At 37.3% G+C, this 19,110-nt stretch overlaps 1 protein-coding gene across 2 annotated transcripts in view; it reads right to left on the bottom strand.

Moving 5' to 3' along the window:
* Positions 1 to 19,110, bottom strand: part of galnt1 (UDP-N-acetyl-alpha-D-galactosamine:polypeptide N-acetylgalactosaminyltransferase 1) — a 107,998-nt gene that overhangs the window by 16,202 nt on the left and 72,686 nt on the right. For both annotated transcript variants that reach the window (XM_077213613.1, XM_077213622.1), the window contains one exon: positions 9,302 to 9,468. In XM_077213613.1, the coding sequence (XP_077069728.1) occupies positions 9,302 to 9,468 (167 nt within the window). The remainder of the gene's footprint in view (positions 1 to 9,301; positions 9,469 to 19,110) is intronic.

Here is a 19,110-nt window from a genome sequence, read left to right as displayed (position 1 = left end):
GCTCTTGAAATATTATGATCACTGCCCAAAAAAGTGTGTTGGGGGCATGTTCTTGGCCTTGGCGATGTATAGGAAACCTTTCTTTAACAATTTTTCCCCAGTTCAATCATTAATCAAGTATTGCTCTACATCAGCATCTGTAGTATCGGCTCATGTGGATCAGCATCCTCAGCTGAAGCAGCCATCTTGAAATACTGATCTTCCAGTTACTGCTGTGGGATATCAGTGCTTTCTGTTTCAGTTAAATAATCTAAGCCACTGATTGGATTAATATGTGTTCAGACACATAAAGATCTGACTGAAACTGTGAAACAATACAGAAGAAACCTGTGAAACATCATCATTCATTTGCAGTTACATTTATGGTTGAGATAACATGTACGTTAGTGGTTCTAAACCTTTTTGAATCGATTGAGAAAAATCTCAATTAGGAAAACGTTTTTTTTTTTACGTTTTTGTTGATATATTGAATTTATTAACATCATAAATTATTGTAATATATTAAATTATTGAACCATGAAACATCTTTGAATCTAGAAGTTAAGTTCTGTATTCCAGAATTGTATGTTCTTCAATTAAAACAAACAAGTTAAATTGAGTTATGAGATTTCAGTTCACAATTTGATTTTAATTTAGATTTAAGTTAGCTTATTTTAATAAATTAACTATATTTTATTCATTTAAATACTTTATTTCATCCTGCAGCCCCCTTGGAAATTTCCTGAGGGCTCCTGGTTGAGAACCAATACTGTAAGTGATTATTTTAAGGAACAGTTCAACAAAAATATTTTAAATTTTTTGCCAATTGGTCCTCATAAATTCAGCAGAATGTCCATGATGCTCATTTACAACCAATGAATGTGAAAAGAAAACCGTCCCCAGTACCCACTAACCTACATTTAATGGAAAAGGGCATACGCAAGGAGATACGACATACATTTTCCTAGGAAAAATATCTACTTTTTAAAAATAAATGAAATATGCTGGTTTTGTACAACATGAGGGTGAGTAGATGCAAGATTTTTCATGAGACATTCCTTTAACGAAACCAACAAATAAAATCTGTACACAGGTCCAAATCTGTCCCAAAAAATCTATATATGTCAAACACTCCCTCAGATCCAATAATAGGCCTTTAGGAGATCTGACAGGAAGACATGTCTGTGCAATGCAGTCTCACAGAGGGTTTATCTGCTCTCTCATGCTTTATTTGAGGAAACAGAACTGAATGCTCGGAACTACAAAGAGAGCAGGAGCAGCAGGGATTTCTCATGCCAGCGACCCCACTAAAAAAACACTTAAGAAACAAAGACAAAGGAAATGTTTATTCCTATTTTCATGTCATTATCTGGTGATGTGTCTCTTTCTAACTCCATCCCACAGAAACAACCTGACAACAGGTAAGTTCCATCCTACATTATTTCCCACTTAAAGGCGGAAATACGCCACATTATGGAAATTAAAGGAATTGCGAACTCCATTACATGTTGTTTAAAACGAGTCCAGTAGATGCTCCACTCAAATGAACACTCATCACTCATTGCAGACACGTGACCAAATCTATGCACACACGTAAATCAATATCCTGCCGTATTCCTATAGTAGTTTAAGTGGAAATAAAGAGGAGGAAGAGGGAGTGGGCGGAAAGAGAGAGGAGGAGAACAAGAGAGGACATCATTAGAGGACAAAATTGAGCGGCAAGAAGATGAGAGGAAGAATTTGGGTCTTTATCTCTCCACAGGAGCGGCAGATTAGCACAGATGAGGGAGGAGGGGGGCTGGCAGCTATTCTTATGCAGGACGTGACCTGCGCAGTCAATCCATTACCGAATGAACTAGTGCATGTGTGTGTGTATGTGTACGCGTGACAGAGCGAGAAAAGAAGATATCGATGTGTCTTTTTTGCATCTGTCAAAATGTCGCAGTGGTTAGACAGGAGTGTGTGTGTGTGTGTGTGTGTGTGTGTGTGTGTGTGTGTGTGTGTGTGTGTGTGTGTGTGTGTGTGTGTGTGTGTGTGTGTGTGTGTGTGTGTGTGTGTGTACACACCATGGGCCTCAATGATGCTTCAAAGCACTCCTGGATGAACACTCTGTCAATGTCTCTGCAGTCTCTCACCCACAGACTGAATTCTGATGTTATTACAGTTATTCCAGCTGCACATTTTCTGTCATGGTGGGCACTTTCCATTGACTTTTATAGCTTTTATACTGAGGTAGTGATGTTTTTCAATCCCTACCTCTGATCTAAAAAGATTAGTTCACCCCACAATGAACATTCCATCACCATTTATTCACCCTCATCACTTTCTTCTGTGAAACAAGAGAAAATATTTTGAAAATAGTTTTTTGTCAATACAGTGAAAATGAGCAAATTTTCTGTGAAATTTCACAGACAAAATGTCCATTGTCCATTATCAATAGTGTAGCGAAGTATGAAACAACAGCTCACACATAAGTCACTTAGTGTTGCTCAACGCTGCAAATTTGATTTGAAACCTTCGCGGAATCTGTGTGGGGACATTGTTTTGTCAATTGGCTCCAGAAACTACAATTTTGACTTTCCTTGGTTGGACGAAAGTTTTTTTTTTTTTTTAATTGTTCTTCAAAATATAGTCTTTTGATCTGCAGAAAAAAGTCACACAGGTTTGGAACAACATGAGGGTGGGTAAATGATGACAGAATATTCATTTTTTAATGTTTATTAAGCCGTTTTCTTTGCTAGTGTCCTCATAATGTAGGTGATTTCAAGTTTTGGTCCACACAGTGAATGTAAAACCTGACCCACACATTAAACAAACATTTATCCTACTGAGAATACAAACACACATACAATACAGTAACAAAGTCTTTTGTTAACGTTAGCTTTTAGCCACACTAGAGTGAAAACAAAACCCATGTAGTGTACTCAGCTTCCTGTAGTCAACAACACACAGACTCAATATAACATACTAACATACATGCTCAAAATAGTACAAGGCAGACACTTGTGAAACCGTTAATGAGGAAAATGATAGATCTTATCACTAGCAGTTTCATCACTATTTACCTTCCGATAAAAACCAAATATCTGATAACTAAAAGAGAACAAAAGAACTACAAAGAGGAACCTTGAGAGAAAGAGAGAATCAATTCAGTGAAAAAAATATGAAGGACACAGTGAGAAAAGGGGATATATTGTTTTCTGTAGTATCCTTCAGATAAATAGTGCCCTTCTGAAACTGTAAGGTCGGTGTTTCCAATGAATGAAGGTTTGAAGTGAGCAGATATTCACTGATTTATGTCTCAAACTACCAACTAACTTTAAATACAGTAGGTTACTCCTATTGTAATAGCCTAGGGCAGAGTTTCACAACTATTTTTGTCATCCTAGTTCCAGCCCCCTTAGACCTAAATATTTACTTGAAATTTTGAGATTTTAAGTTAATATTTAAATAATTAAACAACACATTTACATTTTTGTGGTTCTCTGATGTTGGTTAATGGTCACATGACATGCAGGTAAACAAAAAAAATATCTTTGTTGTTTTTTAAGTATGTATTTTATTTCGATGTTTTATTTTAATATTTATTTTAATATAATATTTTTTTTATTATTATTTTTCTTACATTTCCATAATTTAATTAAATATTATCTTTTTTTGATCCACTCACAAAACCTTTGCAATTCCCTCACGAACCCCAGTTCAGGGAAACCCTGACACAGTGAACTCAAAAAAATTGAGCTGCAGTACTTATACAGACAACGTGGGTTTGAATCTAGCTCGCAACATTCCCAATACTGTTTCGTTCCTCTTCTAATTTCCTAACAGAGCTGGGTGTGGGTGTTTATGTATGTATGTATGTATGAGTGTGTGTGTGTGTGTGTGTATGTGAGAGTGTTTGAGAGAGTGTGTGTGTGTGTGTGTGTGTGTGTGTGTGTGTGTGTGTGTGTGTGTGTGTGTGTGTGTGTGTGTGTGTGTGTGTGTGTGTGTGTGTGTGTGTGTGTGTGTGTGTGTGTGTGTGTGTGTGTGTGGCCTGGTAAACCCTACATTATGGGGACAAAATGTCCCCATAAGGATGGCAATATCTGAAATCCTTGTTCGTGTGGGGACATTTTTTGGTCCCCATGAGGAAAACAGCTTATAAATCATACTAAGTGATGTTTTTTGAAAATGTAAAAATGCAGAAAGTTTTCTGTGATGGGTAGGTTTAGGGGTAGGGTTAGTGTAAGGGAATAGAATATACAGTTTGTACAGTATAAAAATCATTATGTCTATGGAAAGTCCCCATAAAATATGGAAACACTACGTGTGTGTGTGTGTGTGCGTGTGTGTGTGTGTGTGTGTGTGTGTGTGTGTGTGTGTGTGTGTGTGTGTGTGTGTGTGTGTGTGTGTGTGTGTGTGTGGTTGATCTGGTTGCAAAAGACTTGCAAAAGGGAATCTGTGGACATGATAGTAAGATTTACAAGCATAGCACTGTACAGTTTAACTGGTTTCATCATAATATATCTGACAGTGAGTATTTTAAAAACATTCCAAATACTCCTGACATTGTAATTGTAAATGAGGTTATGAAATCTGTGTGTATGTTTGAGGTGGCCTGCTGTTTTGACCTGTATATGGATACGTGTTACTACTCCAAACTATTGAAATATCAACCACTTGTAGATCTCATTTATCAACTTGGTTACAACTGTAAATTAATAATTCTGGTGTTTGGAAGTTTAGGCCATGTCCATAAGAGTGTGGTCCGGGGGATGCAGTTAGGGGGGCTGCAAAAAAAGGAGGCAAAAAGGCTTGCAAAATTCTGCTCTGTTTCAGCCACCATAGGGAGCATGCATATATGGAGACGGAGATGTTTTGTTTATCCTTAATGTGTTGAGTATTATAAAGGTCAGGACCTGTACAAGTATGTGAGCCATGAATTGTAGATCCGTCACTTTGTCAAAGACACTTCCCAGAGTATTTGGATCTTGTTTTCTTTGTAATGTCTCTCAGATCCAAATAAAAGTATTAAAATGTGTGTGTGTGTGTGTGTGTGTGTGTGTGTGTGTGTGTGTGTGTGTGTGTGTGTGTGTGTGTGTGTGTGTGTGTGTGTGTGTGTGTGTGTGTGAGTGTGTGTCATCACATCACAGTGCTGCCAGCGGTCTCGTTGGCTGCTGTCTGTGTTTTTGAGTGAATGTTAATCCCGGAGCTGTCCAACCCAAGCCGGGTCACATGGAGCAACCGAGCAGGGCTTTCAGCAGCCATGGCAATGATGCCGAAGGGCAACAAAGTCGCGCTGAGGTCAGTTATAAAGAAGTGATTGGCACTCCAGAGCAGCTGCCATCGAGACCACTGGCAGCAAGAGGCACAATTCTACAGTCAGCCGAAACGCTCCTGACCTCTTGGGTCACTCAGTGGCGAAACTGGGATTGTATGTGCAAAACACTTAGTGAGACTCCCAACACAACCTACAACAATGAACTTAATACATATGAAAATATATCAACCCTTTCACACAGCAATCCCAGTAAATTACTGTAAAATTACCAGAATGGCTTTACCGGTAAATACACAAAAGTCATCAGATCTTTAAACGCTGCGCTGTTGTCTTCATTTGCCCACATGAGTAGAAGTGCTTTAGTTTGTTAATTTTGACAAAAAAGTTTGATTTCTGAGTGACAGGCATAAAGGGATGACTACACAGAACACGTTTTTCTCTCAAAAACACGAGATGCACATAATAGTATCCAACTGCAAAGCCACAGCACTGATGAATAAAAAAAGAAGGCAGGGTCTTGAGTTATGAGACAGTGCAAGGGTCAAAGATGTCCATCTGGCGTATATTTACATAGAAAAACTATTGAAAAGCAGCAGAGCTTACTGTAAACAGCGCAGAATAACCGCGTCCTCTCCATAAGAACTTTAAGGTTGGCCCAAAGAAGACTTCTTACGTCAGTGCGTTTGGACCTCGTACGTGCTCATACCGGAAATCTTCAATCTTTGTTCACACACAATACCGGTAATTTACTGGTAATATTACAGCTTCTCGTACCTGGTAAATTGCCAGAACCAGCTTATCAGTATTTTGAAAAGGTCCTTTTCACACATCTCTCTTAACGATAATTTACCGGTTATTCACACAGTAAACGTGTGAAAGGGGCTAATTTTAGTTTTAACTTTATTTCTCAACCAAGTGGTTGAGGTGAAAATTCTGTAATTTACTCACTCTTATGTTGTTCTAAACCTGTATGAATTTCTTCTTCTCCAGTATACCAAAGAAGACATTATGATTTTTTTTTCCATACAGGGAAAAACCAACGTTTTTTTTTTGGTCCCCACTTTCATTGTATGGATCAAAAGAGCTGAAACAATTGTTTAAAATATCTAACATGTTTTGTGTTCCACAGAGGAAAGAAAGTCATCCAGGTCTGGAATAACATTAGGGTGCATAATGTACATTTTTGTGTGAACTCTGCTTTTAAAGGCTTTTTATAAACTTGAATTTTGTTGTATCTCCAGAAATGATATTATCCCTAAAGAAATTTCACAAAATAATAATATTAATTCATGTTTTTTATTCTTGAAGCCTGTGTTTTGCTTAATAAAATTACAATTCGGATAAATAACTTAAATTATACCAGGTTATACCATCTTCTTACCTCACGTCTCTAAGCTCTCTTTTAATTTAACAATCAATAGGAAATAACATGACCCATAACAGACTATTTCAGTCATCTTATTCAGTTGAACTTCATGACAAATTTTTACTCACTGTCTTTGTTTTACTATACTTTCATAAATGTTCTGTGTGTCTGGTCGTGTCACTGCCTCGACATTCAGCAGATCTCCGTTTACATCAATGCAGGGAGAAGTGACGGCACTGCAGTGGCAGAGAAAATGATTCTGGGCTATGGGGAAAAAATGCAGGTAGAATCAAGCGCAACTCTTTCTAAGCCTGGACTGAATAATTACACTAATAAGAACAACACGGCAAAATCAGATTTCCCACGTATCCCTGCAGAGCAGTATACATATGATCACTTGATTTATCATTTAAATTGACTCATGAGTCATTTTAATGAGTTTTACAGTGAGGTGTTAGGCTCAATAGACTAATGTATATATAATTTTAGGATTTAATACAATTTAAACTACAGTGGATGATATCCACACTGCATAGTTTATGAAAGAGCTAGAAATGCGACAAAGCTCAAAGCCTTTGGATTTTTTCTTTGTTATCACAATTCTTTAATATTATGGTTCACATATTCTAAAATAGGGATGCATTGGTAATAAAATTCTGGTCAATACCAAAAAGGCAATAATTATTTTCATGTTATGGCTGACAACCGATAAATAGCCCATATTAATTCCTTTTTAAATTGTCTAAAACATTACAAATAAAACACTAAAATAAAATCAATTGTTTTAAATGCTACAAGTGGCTTAGGCATAGGTATATGTGTGTGTGTGTGTGTGTGTCTATGTGCAAGTTAATGATAATATAATTCCAGGTATGTATTCATTACACCTACTAATCCACTAATCCCATAATCTAGCCAAATTACAGGTTGTGCAGATAATGGCAAAGACTAGAGCTGCAAACCCACACACAGCAGCAGACACACAATAAAGCTTGTCAGAGTTAACATTCACTCTCTTTCTCTCTCTGTATAAATCTGTCTTAACAAACACGCTCACTTTACAGTGCGTAAATCACATTTCATCACTGACGTTAATGCGCAACAAGGTCACCGGCCATCTTTTTCCTCAATATGTGTTCTGTTCCCTTTTACTGCACACAAACAAACACATACACACACTGAAAGCTAAGCTGACATGATACAGGCATTTTCAAAGAGTGGAGAGTACAAAACCATGTCATTATCTCTGGAGCTCTTCAGTTCAATGTCCTCATTTTAACTCCGAGATCTGTGCGAGAGCATTTATTTGTGTATGCAAGAGACATCTGTGCTATCATTCTCTCCTCTCAGTAGTAAGCACCACACACATCTGTCAGCATGAAATGGAAATTCACCTTATCTATTTTCAAAAGGCATGTTATAGATCTTATTGTGAATGATTCGTAATCAAAATGCCATACCTCGATCTTCGGGGAAAACAACAGATTTAGTCCACTTAAACCCGGCCTCTTTCTTACAATCAACCTCAAGCTCACATTCAGATCTCCCTCCATCCAATCAACAACTGATGGAAGTCGTCACTCGTCACCCTACATTTTTTCTTTTCCAATAATCCATTTCTATCACTGTCATCTGTCATTCTATCATTGTACATCACTGTCACCTTCACATTTTAACTTTAAAGGGACAGTTCACCCCAAGTTGAAAATTGTATTACTTTTCTTTATTGCTATTACTTTCTCACTCGTACGCAACATCTAACTATTCTTTGGTGGAATGTGAATGGATAAATGTATAGCAAAATTCAATGAAGGGGAATGGTTGATGCCTTTGAACAAGATTTTCAAGGTTTTTCATAAAAAATGGCTTAATTTTTATGAAAAAAAATGGCTTAATTTAATGGGTTAAAAAATTGCTTAATTTCTTTCTGGTTCTGAAATTAAAAAGCCATTATATTGCTTCAAAATACTTGGAATATAGCATCAACATTGTATGCTATTTTTGTAGCTTTGAAACCTTTCATTCTATAGAAAAGAGCAGCATGAAAATTCTTTGAAATATATATTTTTATGTTCCATAGCAGAAAGTCATACAAGGTTTTAACAACATGAGGGTGAGAAAATGATGACATCATATGTACTATTTTTTAACTATTGCTTCAAACAACAAGAAAGGGTTTCAGCAAACATTCAGTGACATGTTGGTTCACTGTTTTATGAATTATGAGGACATTTTCATGAATTTATAACATTTTCTAGCCCCAACCCTAAACCTACCCATCACAGAAAACTTTCAGCATTTTTACATTTTTAATAAAAAATCATTTGTTCATTTAGCATTTTGAATTACAAGGACATCGGTGTGTCCTCATAATGTAGGGGGTGTGGCCTGAAAACTGAATACACACCACAACATCAGGACTTTGGGTCCTCATAATCTAGGTGCAACCAGAACAAATACATACTTTCCTTTCATGGTGAGGACTTTTCGTTGATTTTTCTCTATTGTTTTTATACTTACATAATATCCCCTAATATTTCAATCCCCTAACCCTAAATCCCTTTCTGCATTTTTATATTTTCTTTAAGGCATTATTTAGCATGTTTACAAAGCTGTTAAACTTTGTACCTTTGGCTGATCAATGTAGGTGATTTCAGGTTTTATTATATTTGTGGGAACATTGCACACACACTCACCTCTCTCACTAGCATCATCCACAAGCACGATTTCCTCTAGCAGGTGTCTCGGAGACCGGTCCATGACGCTGTGGACTGTTCGGAGTAGAGTGGTCCACGCTTCATTATGGAACACGATCACAACACTGGTGCGTGGGAGATCGTCCGGATACAACTTAGTTTTACACCTGAAAAAAAAAAACAGAGCCAATCAGAATGGACAAAATATTTAAATGGCTACATTCTCTGAAATTATCTCCCCTCCAGAGCACAGACACACACCGGGTCTGGAGAGCTGCAGAGAGCTGTATGAGATGAGAGGAGATTAGCACTTATCCGAAACACACAGGCGGTTATGAAGAAGCGGTTAGTGGAAAGCTGCTGAAGAGACTGTGAACGCATCTCATTCAGTGTGAGGAGCTCTAAAAACAGTTGACGCTGGAATAAATGATGACAGAGTCTGAATGAATGGTCACACCTTACTAAAGGTGTAACCTTCATTGTGAATGAGCTAACAATGAGCATTCACCAACAGAGACAAGAGATTTATTATTACTGATGTTAGCACTTTTATCTAATCGTCATTGTATCTCGTTCTTTGAGAAATATTTGTCTCAACAATAATAGAAGCTAAGCAGAATGTTGACACTTTCATACAAAGAAAATGAATGGGCCATATAATGTCAATGGGCCTTTCGCACCGGGTAGTTATAGGAACTTAGTTGTAGGAACTAGCCAGCAGGGTGGTTCCCAGAGAACTAAATGTTCCCCTAGGGTCATTTCCCTTGTTGCAGATTTGCACCGCTAGTAGGAATTCTGAAGTGACAGCTTGTTGCTGTGACTTTTATTTTGACGGCGAGGCGGACAATTATTTTGTCTTCGCTGAGAACGCCAGAGCATCAGACAACGCCACACAGCCTGAGCGCCTCTATTCTTCATCTTTATTAGTTTATGATCTGATTAACAGTCCTGTCTAATACGTTCTTAGATAGAACTGTTATACAAAGAAAGTATATGAAAAAGTATTAGCGTTTGTCGTGTGGTTGATGCACAATGTCGCTAGCTGAGCAGAAATACATAATCATGTTTCGCTTGGTCCCCTCAAAGGTTGAGAGGTCCATCTATCACTGTTGTCCATGTTCATAGAGTTAGTTCTCATAGTCTCATAAACCATCACAACACACCAAATTTTAATTTGGGCATTTATAAGAAAGAAGAAAGGGAATATTTTCAGTAGATGACTAGGAATTCATTTTTAGTTGTTTTTTAAGTGGACAATACGGACCCGTAAAGGGACATGGTAAAAGAATAATACTCTTTTGCATTTAGCATAAAATGAATATTAGCATTCCTGCTTCATTTCCTATAGTATATTAGCATTAAAGTACTCACAGAATTATAGAGCTCTCCCAAGAAAGTTTGCGTTCACTCACAAAAGTTTTGCGTTCCCCCAAGACACTTTCTGGGTCCCTGGCAAAACTTTTGTGTTTGCATGCAAATCCTTTGAATTCCCTTCGGAAACTTTGCATTCACTTGCAAAGAACTAAAAAGTTTTGCGAGCGAACACAAACATATCTGAAATGTAATTTTTCCTCCCATCTCAAATTTTTTCCCCATCACCATGCCCCTCCAGAACGTTTTTCCAACATTTATTCCAATAAATGTTCCCATAAGCATTTCATCCCTCTACTTTGTCATTGGTCTAAATATCTGTCAGTCAGCCAGAGAAAGGGCACTCATTGGCCATTTGAGGGGCTGTGGGTGGGTTCAGAAAATGTGTTGATTGTTTGGCGATTATGTAAGCGCAGGTCACTGTGCCAGTCTGTGCTGTGGTAGGAACAGGAAAGCCAGTGTTTGTTGAATCTGGACAGCTAAAGTGGGACACACAATTCCACTTCCTGCCTCATTTCCTGTTTGCTCTGGCACAGCTGGGGGATTCTGGCCTGCGATCACCCAAAAAGACAAAACATCAAGCCCAAAACCACAACGCTCCAAAAAAACAATAACATTGAAACATCGAAACAACATTAGAGGCAAAAAACACCTTCCAACCTACTTGCTAGTGGTGCAACGGATCACTAAATTCACGGTTCGGATTGTGGTAGATTTTTCCCTAAATCTAACTACGTATAATATTTATACTTTAGCGTGTCTACAATCGATGGCGGCCGAGTCTAACCCTATACCCTAGCGCGTCTACACATCGACGTCGGCTGAGCCTAATAACCCTAACTTGCTGCGCAGCTATAATAACCGACAGATTTCAGACAATACCTTCGAAAATGCTTTAATTACGGCCGGAAGATCTCAGACAAATTCCATTGAGAATCCCACCAGTAAACACGAATACAACAGTTTTTATAGAACAAAGGTATGGCAAAATGACATGAAACATTACATAATTTCCCCACAATTTGATTGGTTCTTCATATGCCAACTCTCCTGTTACTAGGTAGGAGCAAACTCTGTTTTAATGATTACTAATAACAAGGTTTCAAGTTTAGACCTGTCTAGTTTAATTTCCCATATTTGTTATTTTTACACTCACACAACCAAAGTCATGAGTTTTCAACTAAAGGGGAAACATACATTTCAAATTCAAAAGCATATGAATGTTGTTCCTGCAAGAAAAACAAATATTAGTTGATTAATTAAAAAATCTATCACAGGACTTAATGTAACTTTGCTTATCATTTATCACTTTTTTTATTTTTATTTTTATTTAACATGGACATACAATTACATTGGACGAACCATATGCATTTGTTTAAGTGTTTTAGCACAAATGCTAATTTTCAACACCTGTCCACGGGAGGCTTTTGGAAATAAAATACAATGAAACTAGTAAGCAGAATAATACTAAAAATATTAACAGAAAAGGATAGCTAAAATATACCATATAATTACAGAGAAAATGAAAAAGAAAACAAATTGCATACATACATTATAAAACAGAAGCATCAGAGTCAGAGAATATCATTAGTTATTCATGCGAGCACCGCTGTTTAGTTTTTAACCATTGTTTAAGTCCTCTGTTGAAAGCTTTGCCATCGGTCTCTACTTTTAAATCAGTAGGCAGAGCATTCCAGAGTGTTGGCCCCTTTACTGAGAAGGCAGACTGACCAAAGGAGGTCTTACACTTTGGGACTAAACAGTCACCTCTGATAGTGCCTCGTGTGTTCGCCCCCTGAGAGCTTTGGCGTCTACTGATTAATATAGAAAACTGCGGTGAAACATGATTATTTAGACATTTGAAAACCAATTTAATATAATTAAAATCAATAAAACTGTCAAAACCAAGAAGCTTATGCTTTCTTAGAACATCACAATGATGCCATCTCATGGGTTTCCGGTCCATGATTTTTATTGCCTGTTTAGTGAGAGAATCGGTATTAATTTATTTGGAGAGATTTGTGACCATGATGTGACGCAATATGATAGGTGTGAAAATATCATTGCATGCATATATAGTTTTGCAGTGTGACAGGACAAATCCCTTCTTATAAACCGAAAACAATTTATATTTGGTCTGACCTTCTTGCAGATGTACTTAATATGATTATCAAATTTTAAATTTTTATCCAGAATAATCCCAAGGTACTTGACTTCATTGACTGCTTCTATTGCTTCATTTTTTATTTGTACCTCAAATATATCGCTAAGCGGCCTATTTCGTATAGAGAAACACATGGTACTTAAAGCCCACTTTAAGTACTTTGATACCACAGCAAAAATCTAGCTTTTAACAATTAAACATTATTAAAGACAAGTGAACAGTCATTTATAAAATAAGAACAAATACACAAATTACAAGCATATAAATACAATATAACAAAGTTACAAATAAAGTAAGGTCTAACAGTATTCAGGTACAGAAATGTAATCAAATGTAAAATAACACTTTAATGTTCACTGTATAAATTGAATTTGGATTAATCTTTGTTAAATATGTGTTTTGTTGTTTGGTTAACATTAATGACAGAGACAACAGCAGATATTTAAAGACTGCAGTCACTTTAAGACCTAATGAACAGATCCAATATAATGATACACATCCGATTTCTTTCTCAACTGTTTACGTTCACTTAAGACATAACCGACTGTCTTTACGAGAATACTTGCAGAGACAGGCAGTTTGACAATTTTGTGTGTATGAGCCCGTTCAAGCTCAAGGAGACGCAAAAGAGTAATCAATTCGGTGTTTGTGAGCTATCTGAAACGCACCTTCCTGTGTGTGTGCACTTTGGGTAGCTACGGCTGTACGCTCAGATAACAGCACGCGATCAAGTCAAGAGAAAACACGTGCAAATGATAAACTTTCACTCTATAATGGTTAAACTTAGCAATTAATCCACAAATCACATGCGTTCCGAACAGTGGGACCTGGTCCGTACGGATCACGGATCAACTGTGACCCGTTGCACCCCTACAATTTGACACACAAGCGATTAATTAAGTGAAGGTGAGGGGCTGTAGTCCATTCTGTCCCATCACTGCAGTAATACAGCACCCCCTGGCCCCAACTTTCTTAAAACTCATCATCTGGAAACACACAGACTGCTCTTTTTAAATTCATTAACCTGACTCTCATGACCCCAGACAACGGTTTAATTTGCAGCCGAGGCTTCTCATTGGTCAACCCTGCAACCTGCCTGATTAAAATGAAGCACAGATTTTTTTCTCTCATTCCTTGGTGTCCGTTCTCCTAGATTTTCTGTCTCTATATAAAAATCTATTTTGTAAAGCAGGGAGATCATGCATCCCTTCCCTTCAATCACTGACACCATCAAAGTGTGAGTAAGCTGAGTGGGTGAGGTAGCATATGCCTGGCAATGGCTTGTGTGTGTGTGTGTGTGTGTGTGTGTGTGTGTGTGTGTGTGTGTGTGTGTGTGTGTGTGTGTGTGTGTGTGTGTGTGTGTGTGTGTGTGTGTGTGTGTGTGTGTGTGTGTGTGTGTGTGTGTGTGTAAATCAGCTAAATCAGGCTAAAATAGCTGCAACAACGTGGAAACGGGTGACTGATCAAAAGATGGAAGGAATCAAAGATGAAACACACACACACACACATGCTCGCACAAACCCTCAGAGACACCAGACACGCACACAAATCACATTTCTCAGGCCCCAGGAATAATTGGATATATTTGGTGCAATCAGAGAGAGACAAAAACAGCCGTAGGTCTGTAGAACTCTTCCATCACACACGCATGCACATTATTATGCTGGATTTTTTTTTTTAGACTTCTCAGGCCAAATCTTGCTTGACTTCAGCACACATAGAGAGAGAAAGAGAGAGGCAGAGGAAGAAGAATGTGAGCTGTAGTTATTCAGTCATTTACAGGACATCCTACTCGGTCGAGTGCAATGATGCAGCTCGGTGTGATTTTACACACATTTTCGACTATGTGTGTGTGTGTCTAGGAGGGATAATTGAGGACAGCCTTTCTCTTCTACTTTTCCTCTCCCTCTAAAGCAGCGATAACAGCCAGAGGACACACAGGATCGGTTAGTCATCAGTTCTCAAAGTCATTGTAATCTCAAAACCACACACACACACGCTAAATCCAAATCTCTCTGACCAGCACCTTCATCATATCAAAGAACAGAATCAAAACAGAACATGAAAATAGAAAAACAACCAGCTGGTGTCAAGGCTGGCTTCGTACTATAAAATGTCAAAATCATTGTAGACTGAAGGCAATTTAAAAATCTTTAAACAGGTTGTGATCCCACTCCCACTCCCTCAAAATTAATACATTTATTCATCAAGGACACATTAGATTGATCAAAAGTGACAGTACAGACTTTTACTTTGTCACAAATAAATGCATCAGCTTTTACAAAAATATGAAGCATCTCAACTGTTTTAAACATGGATAATATGATAATTATAAGAAATGTTACTTGAGCACCAAATCAGCATATTAGAATGATTTCTGAAGGATCATGTGACACTGAAGACTGGAGTAATGATAACATTCAGTTTTTTCATCACAGGAATGAATTTGCATTTTAAAATGTATTAAAAATACTTTGAATTGAGCAAAAGAGACCTCTTTAAAAATAAAAGTACAATTGTATCGACCTCAGACTATTGAAAGGTGGTGTAAAACAAATGTAGACTAAACAATATATTATTCATCAGCGTTTATTCTACAGAAGTAGCAGGATAAAATTGAGGAAAATTTGAAAAATATGATTGATAATTTTTCATTTTCACGTGTCTTTGTCTGCATTACAGATTGCCTCTTCGACTCCTAAAACTCTAGTACTTATACATAAATCAATCTCATATTTCATTGTATTTGTTTTAGTGACTATTTTGTACTGTCAATTATTTTCTCATCCAATGTTTTTAGAAGACACTGCCTCTCAACCCTTACTTTTTTTTTACCTAGCCAATAAAAGCTACCTGAATCTGAAAGTAAAAGAGATGTCTAAAAAGAAAAACTGTAAAGGAAATATTGTGTTATCATACCACAGTACAGCTTTCAGTATCACACACTCTCTCTCTCTCTCTCACACACACACACACACACACACACACACACACACACACACACACACACACACACACACACACACACACACACACACACACACACACACACACACACACACACACACACACTTCCCTCCCAGACAGCAGGAATGCAGTGAAGGAGAAAAGGTCAGTGTTGTTCCCAGCTGTGAGCTGTTCTCTCAATGCAACACACAACTATAAAAACAGTGCGTGTTGGTGTGGTTGTGTAAATCTATGCTGACTGTGAGTTTACAATCTTGACCATATGCTTTTAATGGTTCTGCATAACCTGCTAATTACAGAAATACAAGCCCAAAATCCTTTGCTTACCACAGTGGGAAGGAAAACCAATAAAAGTCACACACAGAGGCAAAAAATATATATATATAAATAAAAAAACGAAAATAAAAAGAGCAAAACTAAGAACCAAGCAATGCATAATTTAGCTGACGAATCGCATAGTGATTATGTTAATCACATCATTAAACAGTATGCAGAACAGCCAATCAGATAATCAAGCACACTGATGAACAGCTAATCATTTTATGAAGGTCAATACAACAATAAATCATATGTTAATGGCACCAGATTCCAGAGCACGGGTATTCAATTAAAGTTCCAACTGGAGGAATCTGTATTTACTTCCCAGCGGAGGTCTGGACAATACTTTTTTTAGAAAAGTTTCCATGTGGACAGCAATACAACTGGATATGAATATTAATAATATGCAATATCTAATATGTACAATATCTAATATGCACTGTGCTATGGTCAGCTACATCATTATAACACACACATGCACACAGACGTATTTGCAAGAACAGCATAGGACAGGTGAACTCTTTCTCTCATGTGTGAGCAATGAAAGGATTTGGTAACAGGATGTGAAGAAATTTTACTGTGAAAATTGTTAATCTATATTTTTTCAGTTAACGTTTATTTTATTTCAAGTAACAAATAATGTTTTATTTTTATTATGTTTAAGTTGAGTTGTTTTATAAAAATGGCTTGTTTTTTTCCTCGAACGATTTGTAATACCTGGTTTTAATTATGTCTACACAGTACATCAGATGTTTTCAGATTTTTTGTTCTTAATTTAATGTTATAAATGCCACAGTTTTCTAAGGCAAAATGTGAAAACTCAAATATGAAACTCATTTATTTCCTATTCTTCTTCTTCTATTGGCAGATTTTTGCGTCAATCAAAGTTCTGTTTCCTGTGTTGACTCCCAATATCCCAAAATGATCATGTCTGGCACTGAGACTCATCTAGTCGACACAGTATTGAGATAGTTTATGCAGGGGTGTGTACTGGAAGAAAAAGCCATAATCAGCGAAAAATACATAAAGATGTTTGCTCACACACACACTTTTCCCTTTGGCAGATACATTTTCAGTTACTTTCATCTGCACTTTCCTTTTTTCTTGCCTAGTAATTCAACTTCCTTTCTTCCGTAGAGAAATATATATCTTACTTCTTTGATATCACATCTCTCTCTCTCCGGCGCTAGCTTGTCCTCCTTTGATATGTAATTTAGAGAAACAGAATAATGTATTCCATTTTACTCCATTCAGAGCAGCAAAACAGTAATTTAGTACACACCACACACAGCACTTATGGTGGTGTCTGTGTGTGTGTGTGTGTGTGTGTGTGTGTGTGTGTGTGTGTGTGTGTGTGTGTGTGTGTGTGTGTGTGTGTGTGTGTGTGTGTGTGTGTGTGTGTGTGTGTAAGATAAGAGAGAGAGCAGAAGATCAGGGAAAACAGTGAGGTAACTGGGAAAAGGTTCATCTGCTGATGCACAATAAAGCATAATTACATTTTTGAAGAGCGTTGCTAAGATACTGTCAAATCAGTCCAACAGAATCTAATCCTCAAACCAGATAAAATAAGGATCCTTAAAGCTGAAGTGTTTAATTATTTTCTTTTTCAGCTTATGCAGAGAAAATAAGTAAATAAACAATTGCTTACAATTTTTTTTTAATCAGAAGACAAAGTTAATTTTGAATGGTCATCAATGAAGAAAGATGTTTTTGAGGTTTAGATGTAGTGTACTTACGGCATCTACCAGCAGAGAGGCTCAGAGCAACATTAGCTCAACCAATGGTGTGAGTTTGGGGCGGGGCTATCTGTTTGTCCAACCAATGAAGGGAGTGTTTAGGAAACATGCTTTAAAAAACATATTTCTGCTGTTGCTTTTGGTGCCAATAGGTCTGCTGTGTGAAAATGTACATTACAAAAAACTAATTGTACAAAAATTAAACAAAATTTTTTGGTACATGTTATTTTCCATTCACACTCAGTGGCCAGTTTATTAAGTACACATCTTAAATACTCAGTAGGACCTCAGAACAGCTCGAATCCTTCATGACATGGATTAAACAAAATGCTGGAAACCTTCCTTGTGCATGTTGACATGACCACATCATGCGGTTGCTGTAGATTTGTCAGTAGGATCATGCCACACTGAATATTTAAAAAAAACAGGTTGGTCAAAAATACATCTGTTCAGAGCAAATAATTGGAATAAGGGCACTAACAAGCATTGCTAAATGCTGTTTGACTTGTGTAAAAACAAAAAAACAAAAAAAAACTGACTGGCTGTCACCTCCAAGCACACCTGCACACACACGGTCACAGTTTGACAATGTATGTGATCTGTCAGATCATTTGTAAAACAAATACTGGGATGCAAACAAATCTGACATTTTCCAGAACAGGATCTGTCACAAATAAAGCACTTGTTAGAGGCAGGAATTGGGTTTGGCTTATGAGTGTTTTATAGGAATGTTGAAGGAAAATGTCCTGCTTGTATATTTATACTCATTTACACACAAAAGAAAAAGAGAGAGAAATTTGGCACAACATAATTACAAAACTCATTAAACAGCAATAATCCTGGCATTTTTATCAGACCTACAGATCCCTCCAGTGACCCAGTGATTTATCACCAGGCCAGACACGGCCAGGATGCATATGCTAATGATTCAGTTCATTAAACACACTTGACGTAATGCTTGACGTGCAGCTGTATGAGAGTGTGTGAATATTACGCCTGCTTCATAGACGTGCTTTGCTTTACTTGGCTCAGAGACCCGGGTGACATTATTGTCATGGTGGAATAGTTTCCATGGTCACGCCTTGAAAGAGAGAACATCCAGGGACTTATTAAAATCGTAAATATTTAAGGCAAGGTCTTTTGAAAGTGTGTGTGTCCACTGCAGAAGGACAAACTACACATTATTAAGTGCAGTGGGAACGGAGAGAGAACAGTTTGGAGTGATATCCCACAGAACAAAAGGAGCGTCACAA

Source organism: Siphateles boraxobius, unplaced genomic scaffold (assembly GCF_051911475.1).
Source record: "Siphateles boraxobius isolate OS27281-9 unplaced genomic scaffold, OSU_SipBor_1 12, whole genome shotgun sequence".
NCBI classification, from domain to species: domain Eukaryota; kingdom Metazoa; phylum Chordata; class Actinopteri; order Cypriniformes; family Leuciscidae; genus Siphateles; species Siphateles boraxobius.
The sequence above is the reverse complement of the archived record's forward strand: the minus strand, read 5'-3'. Positions and strand labels throughout refer to the sequence as shown.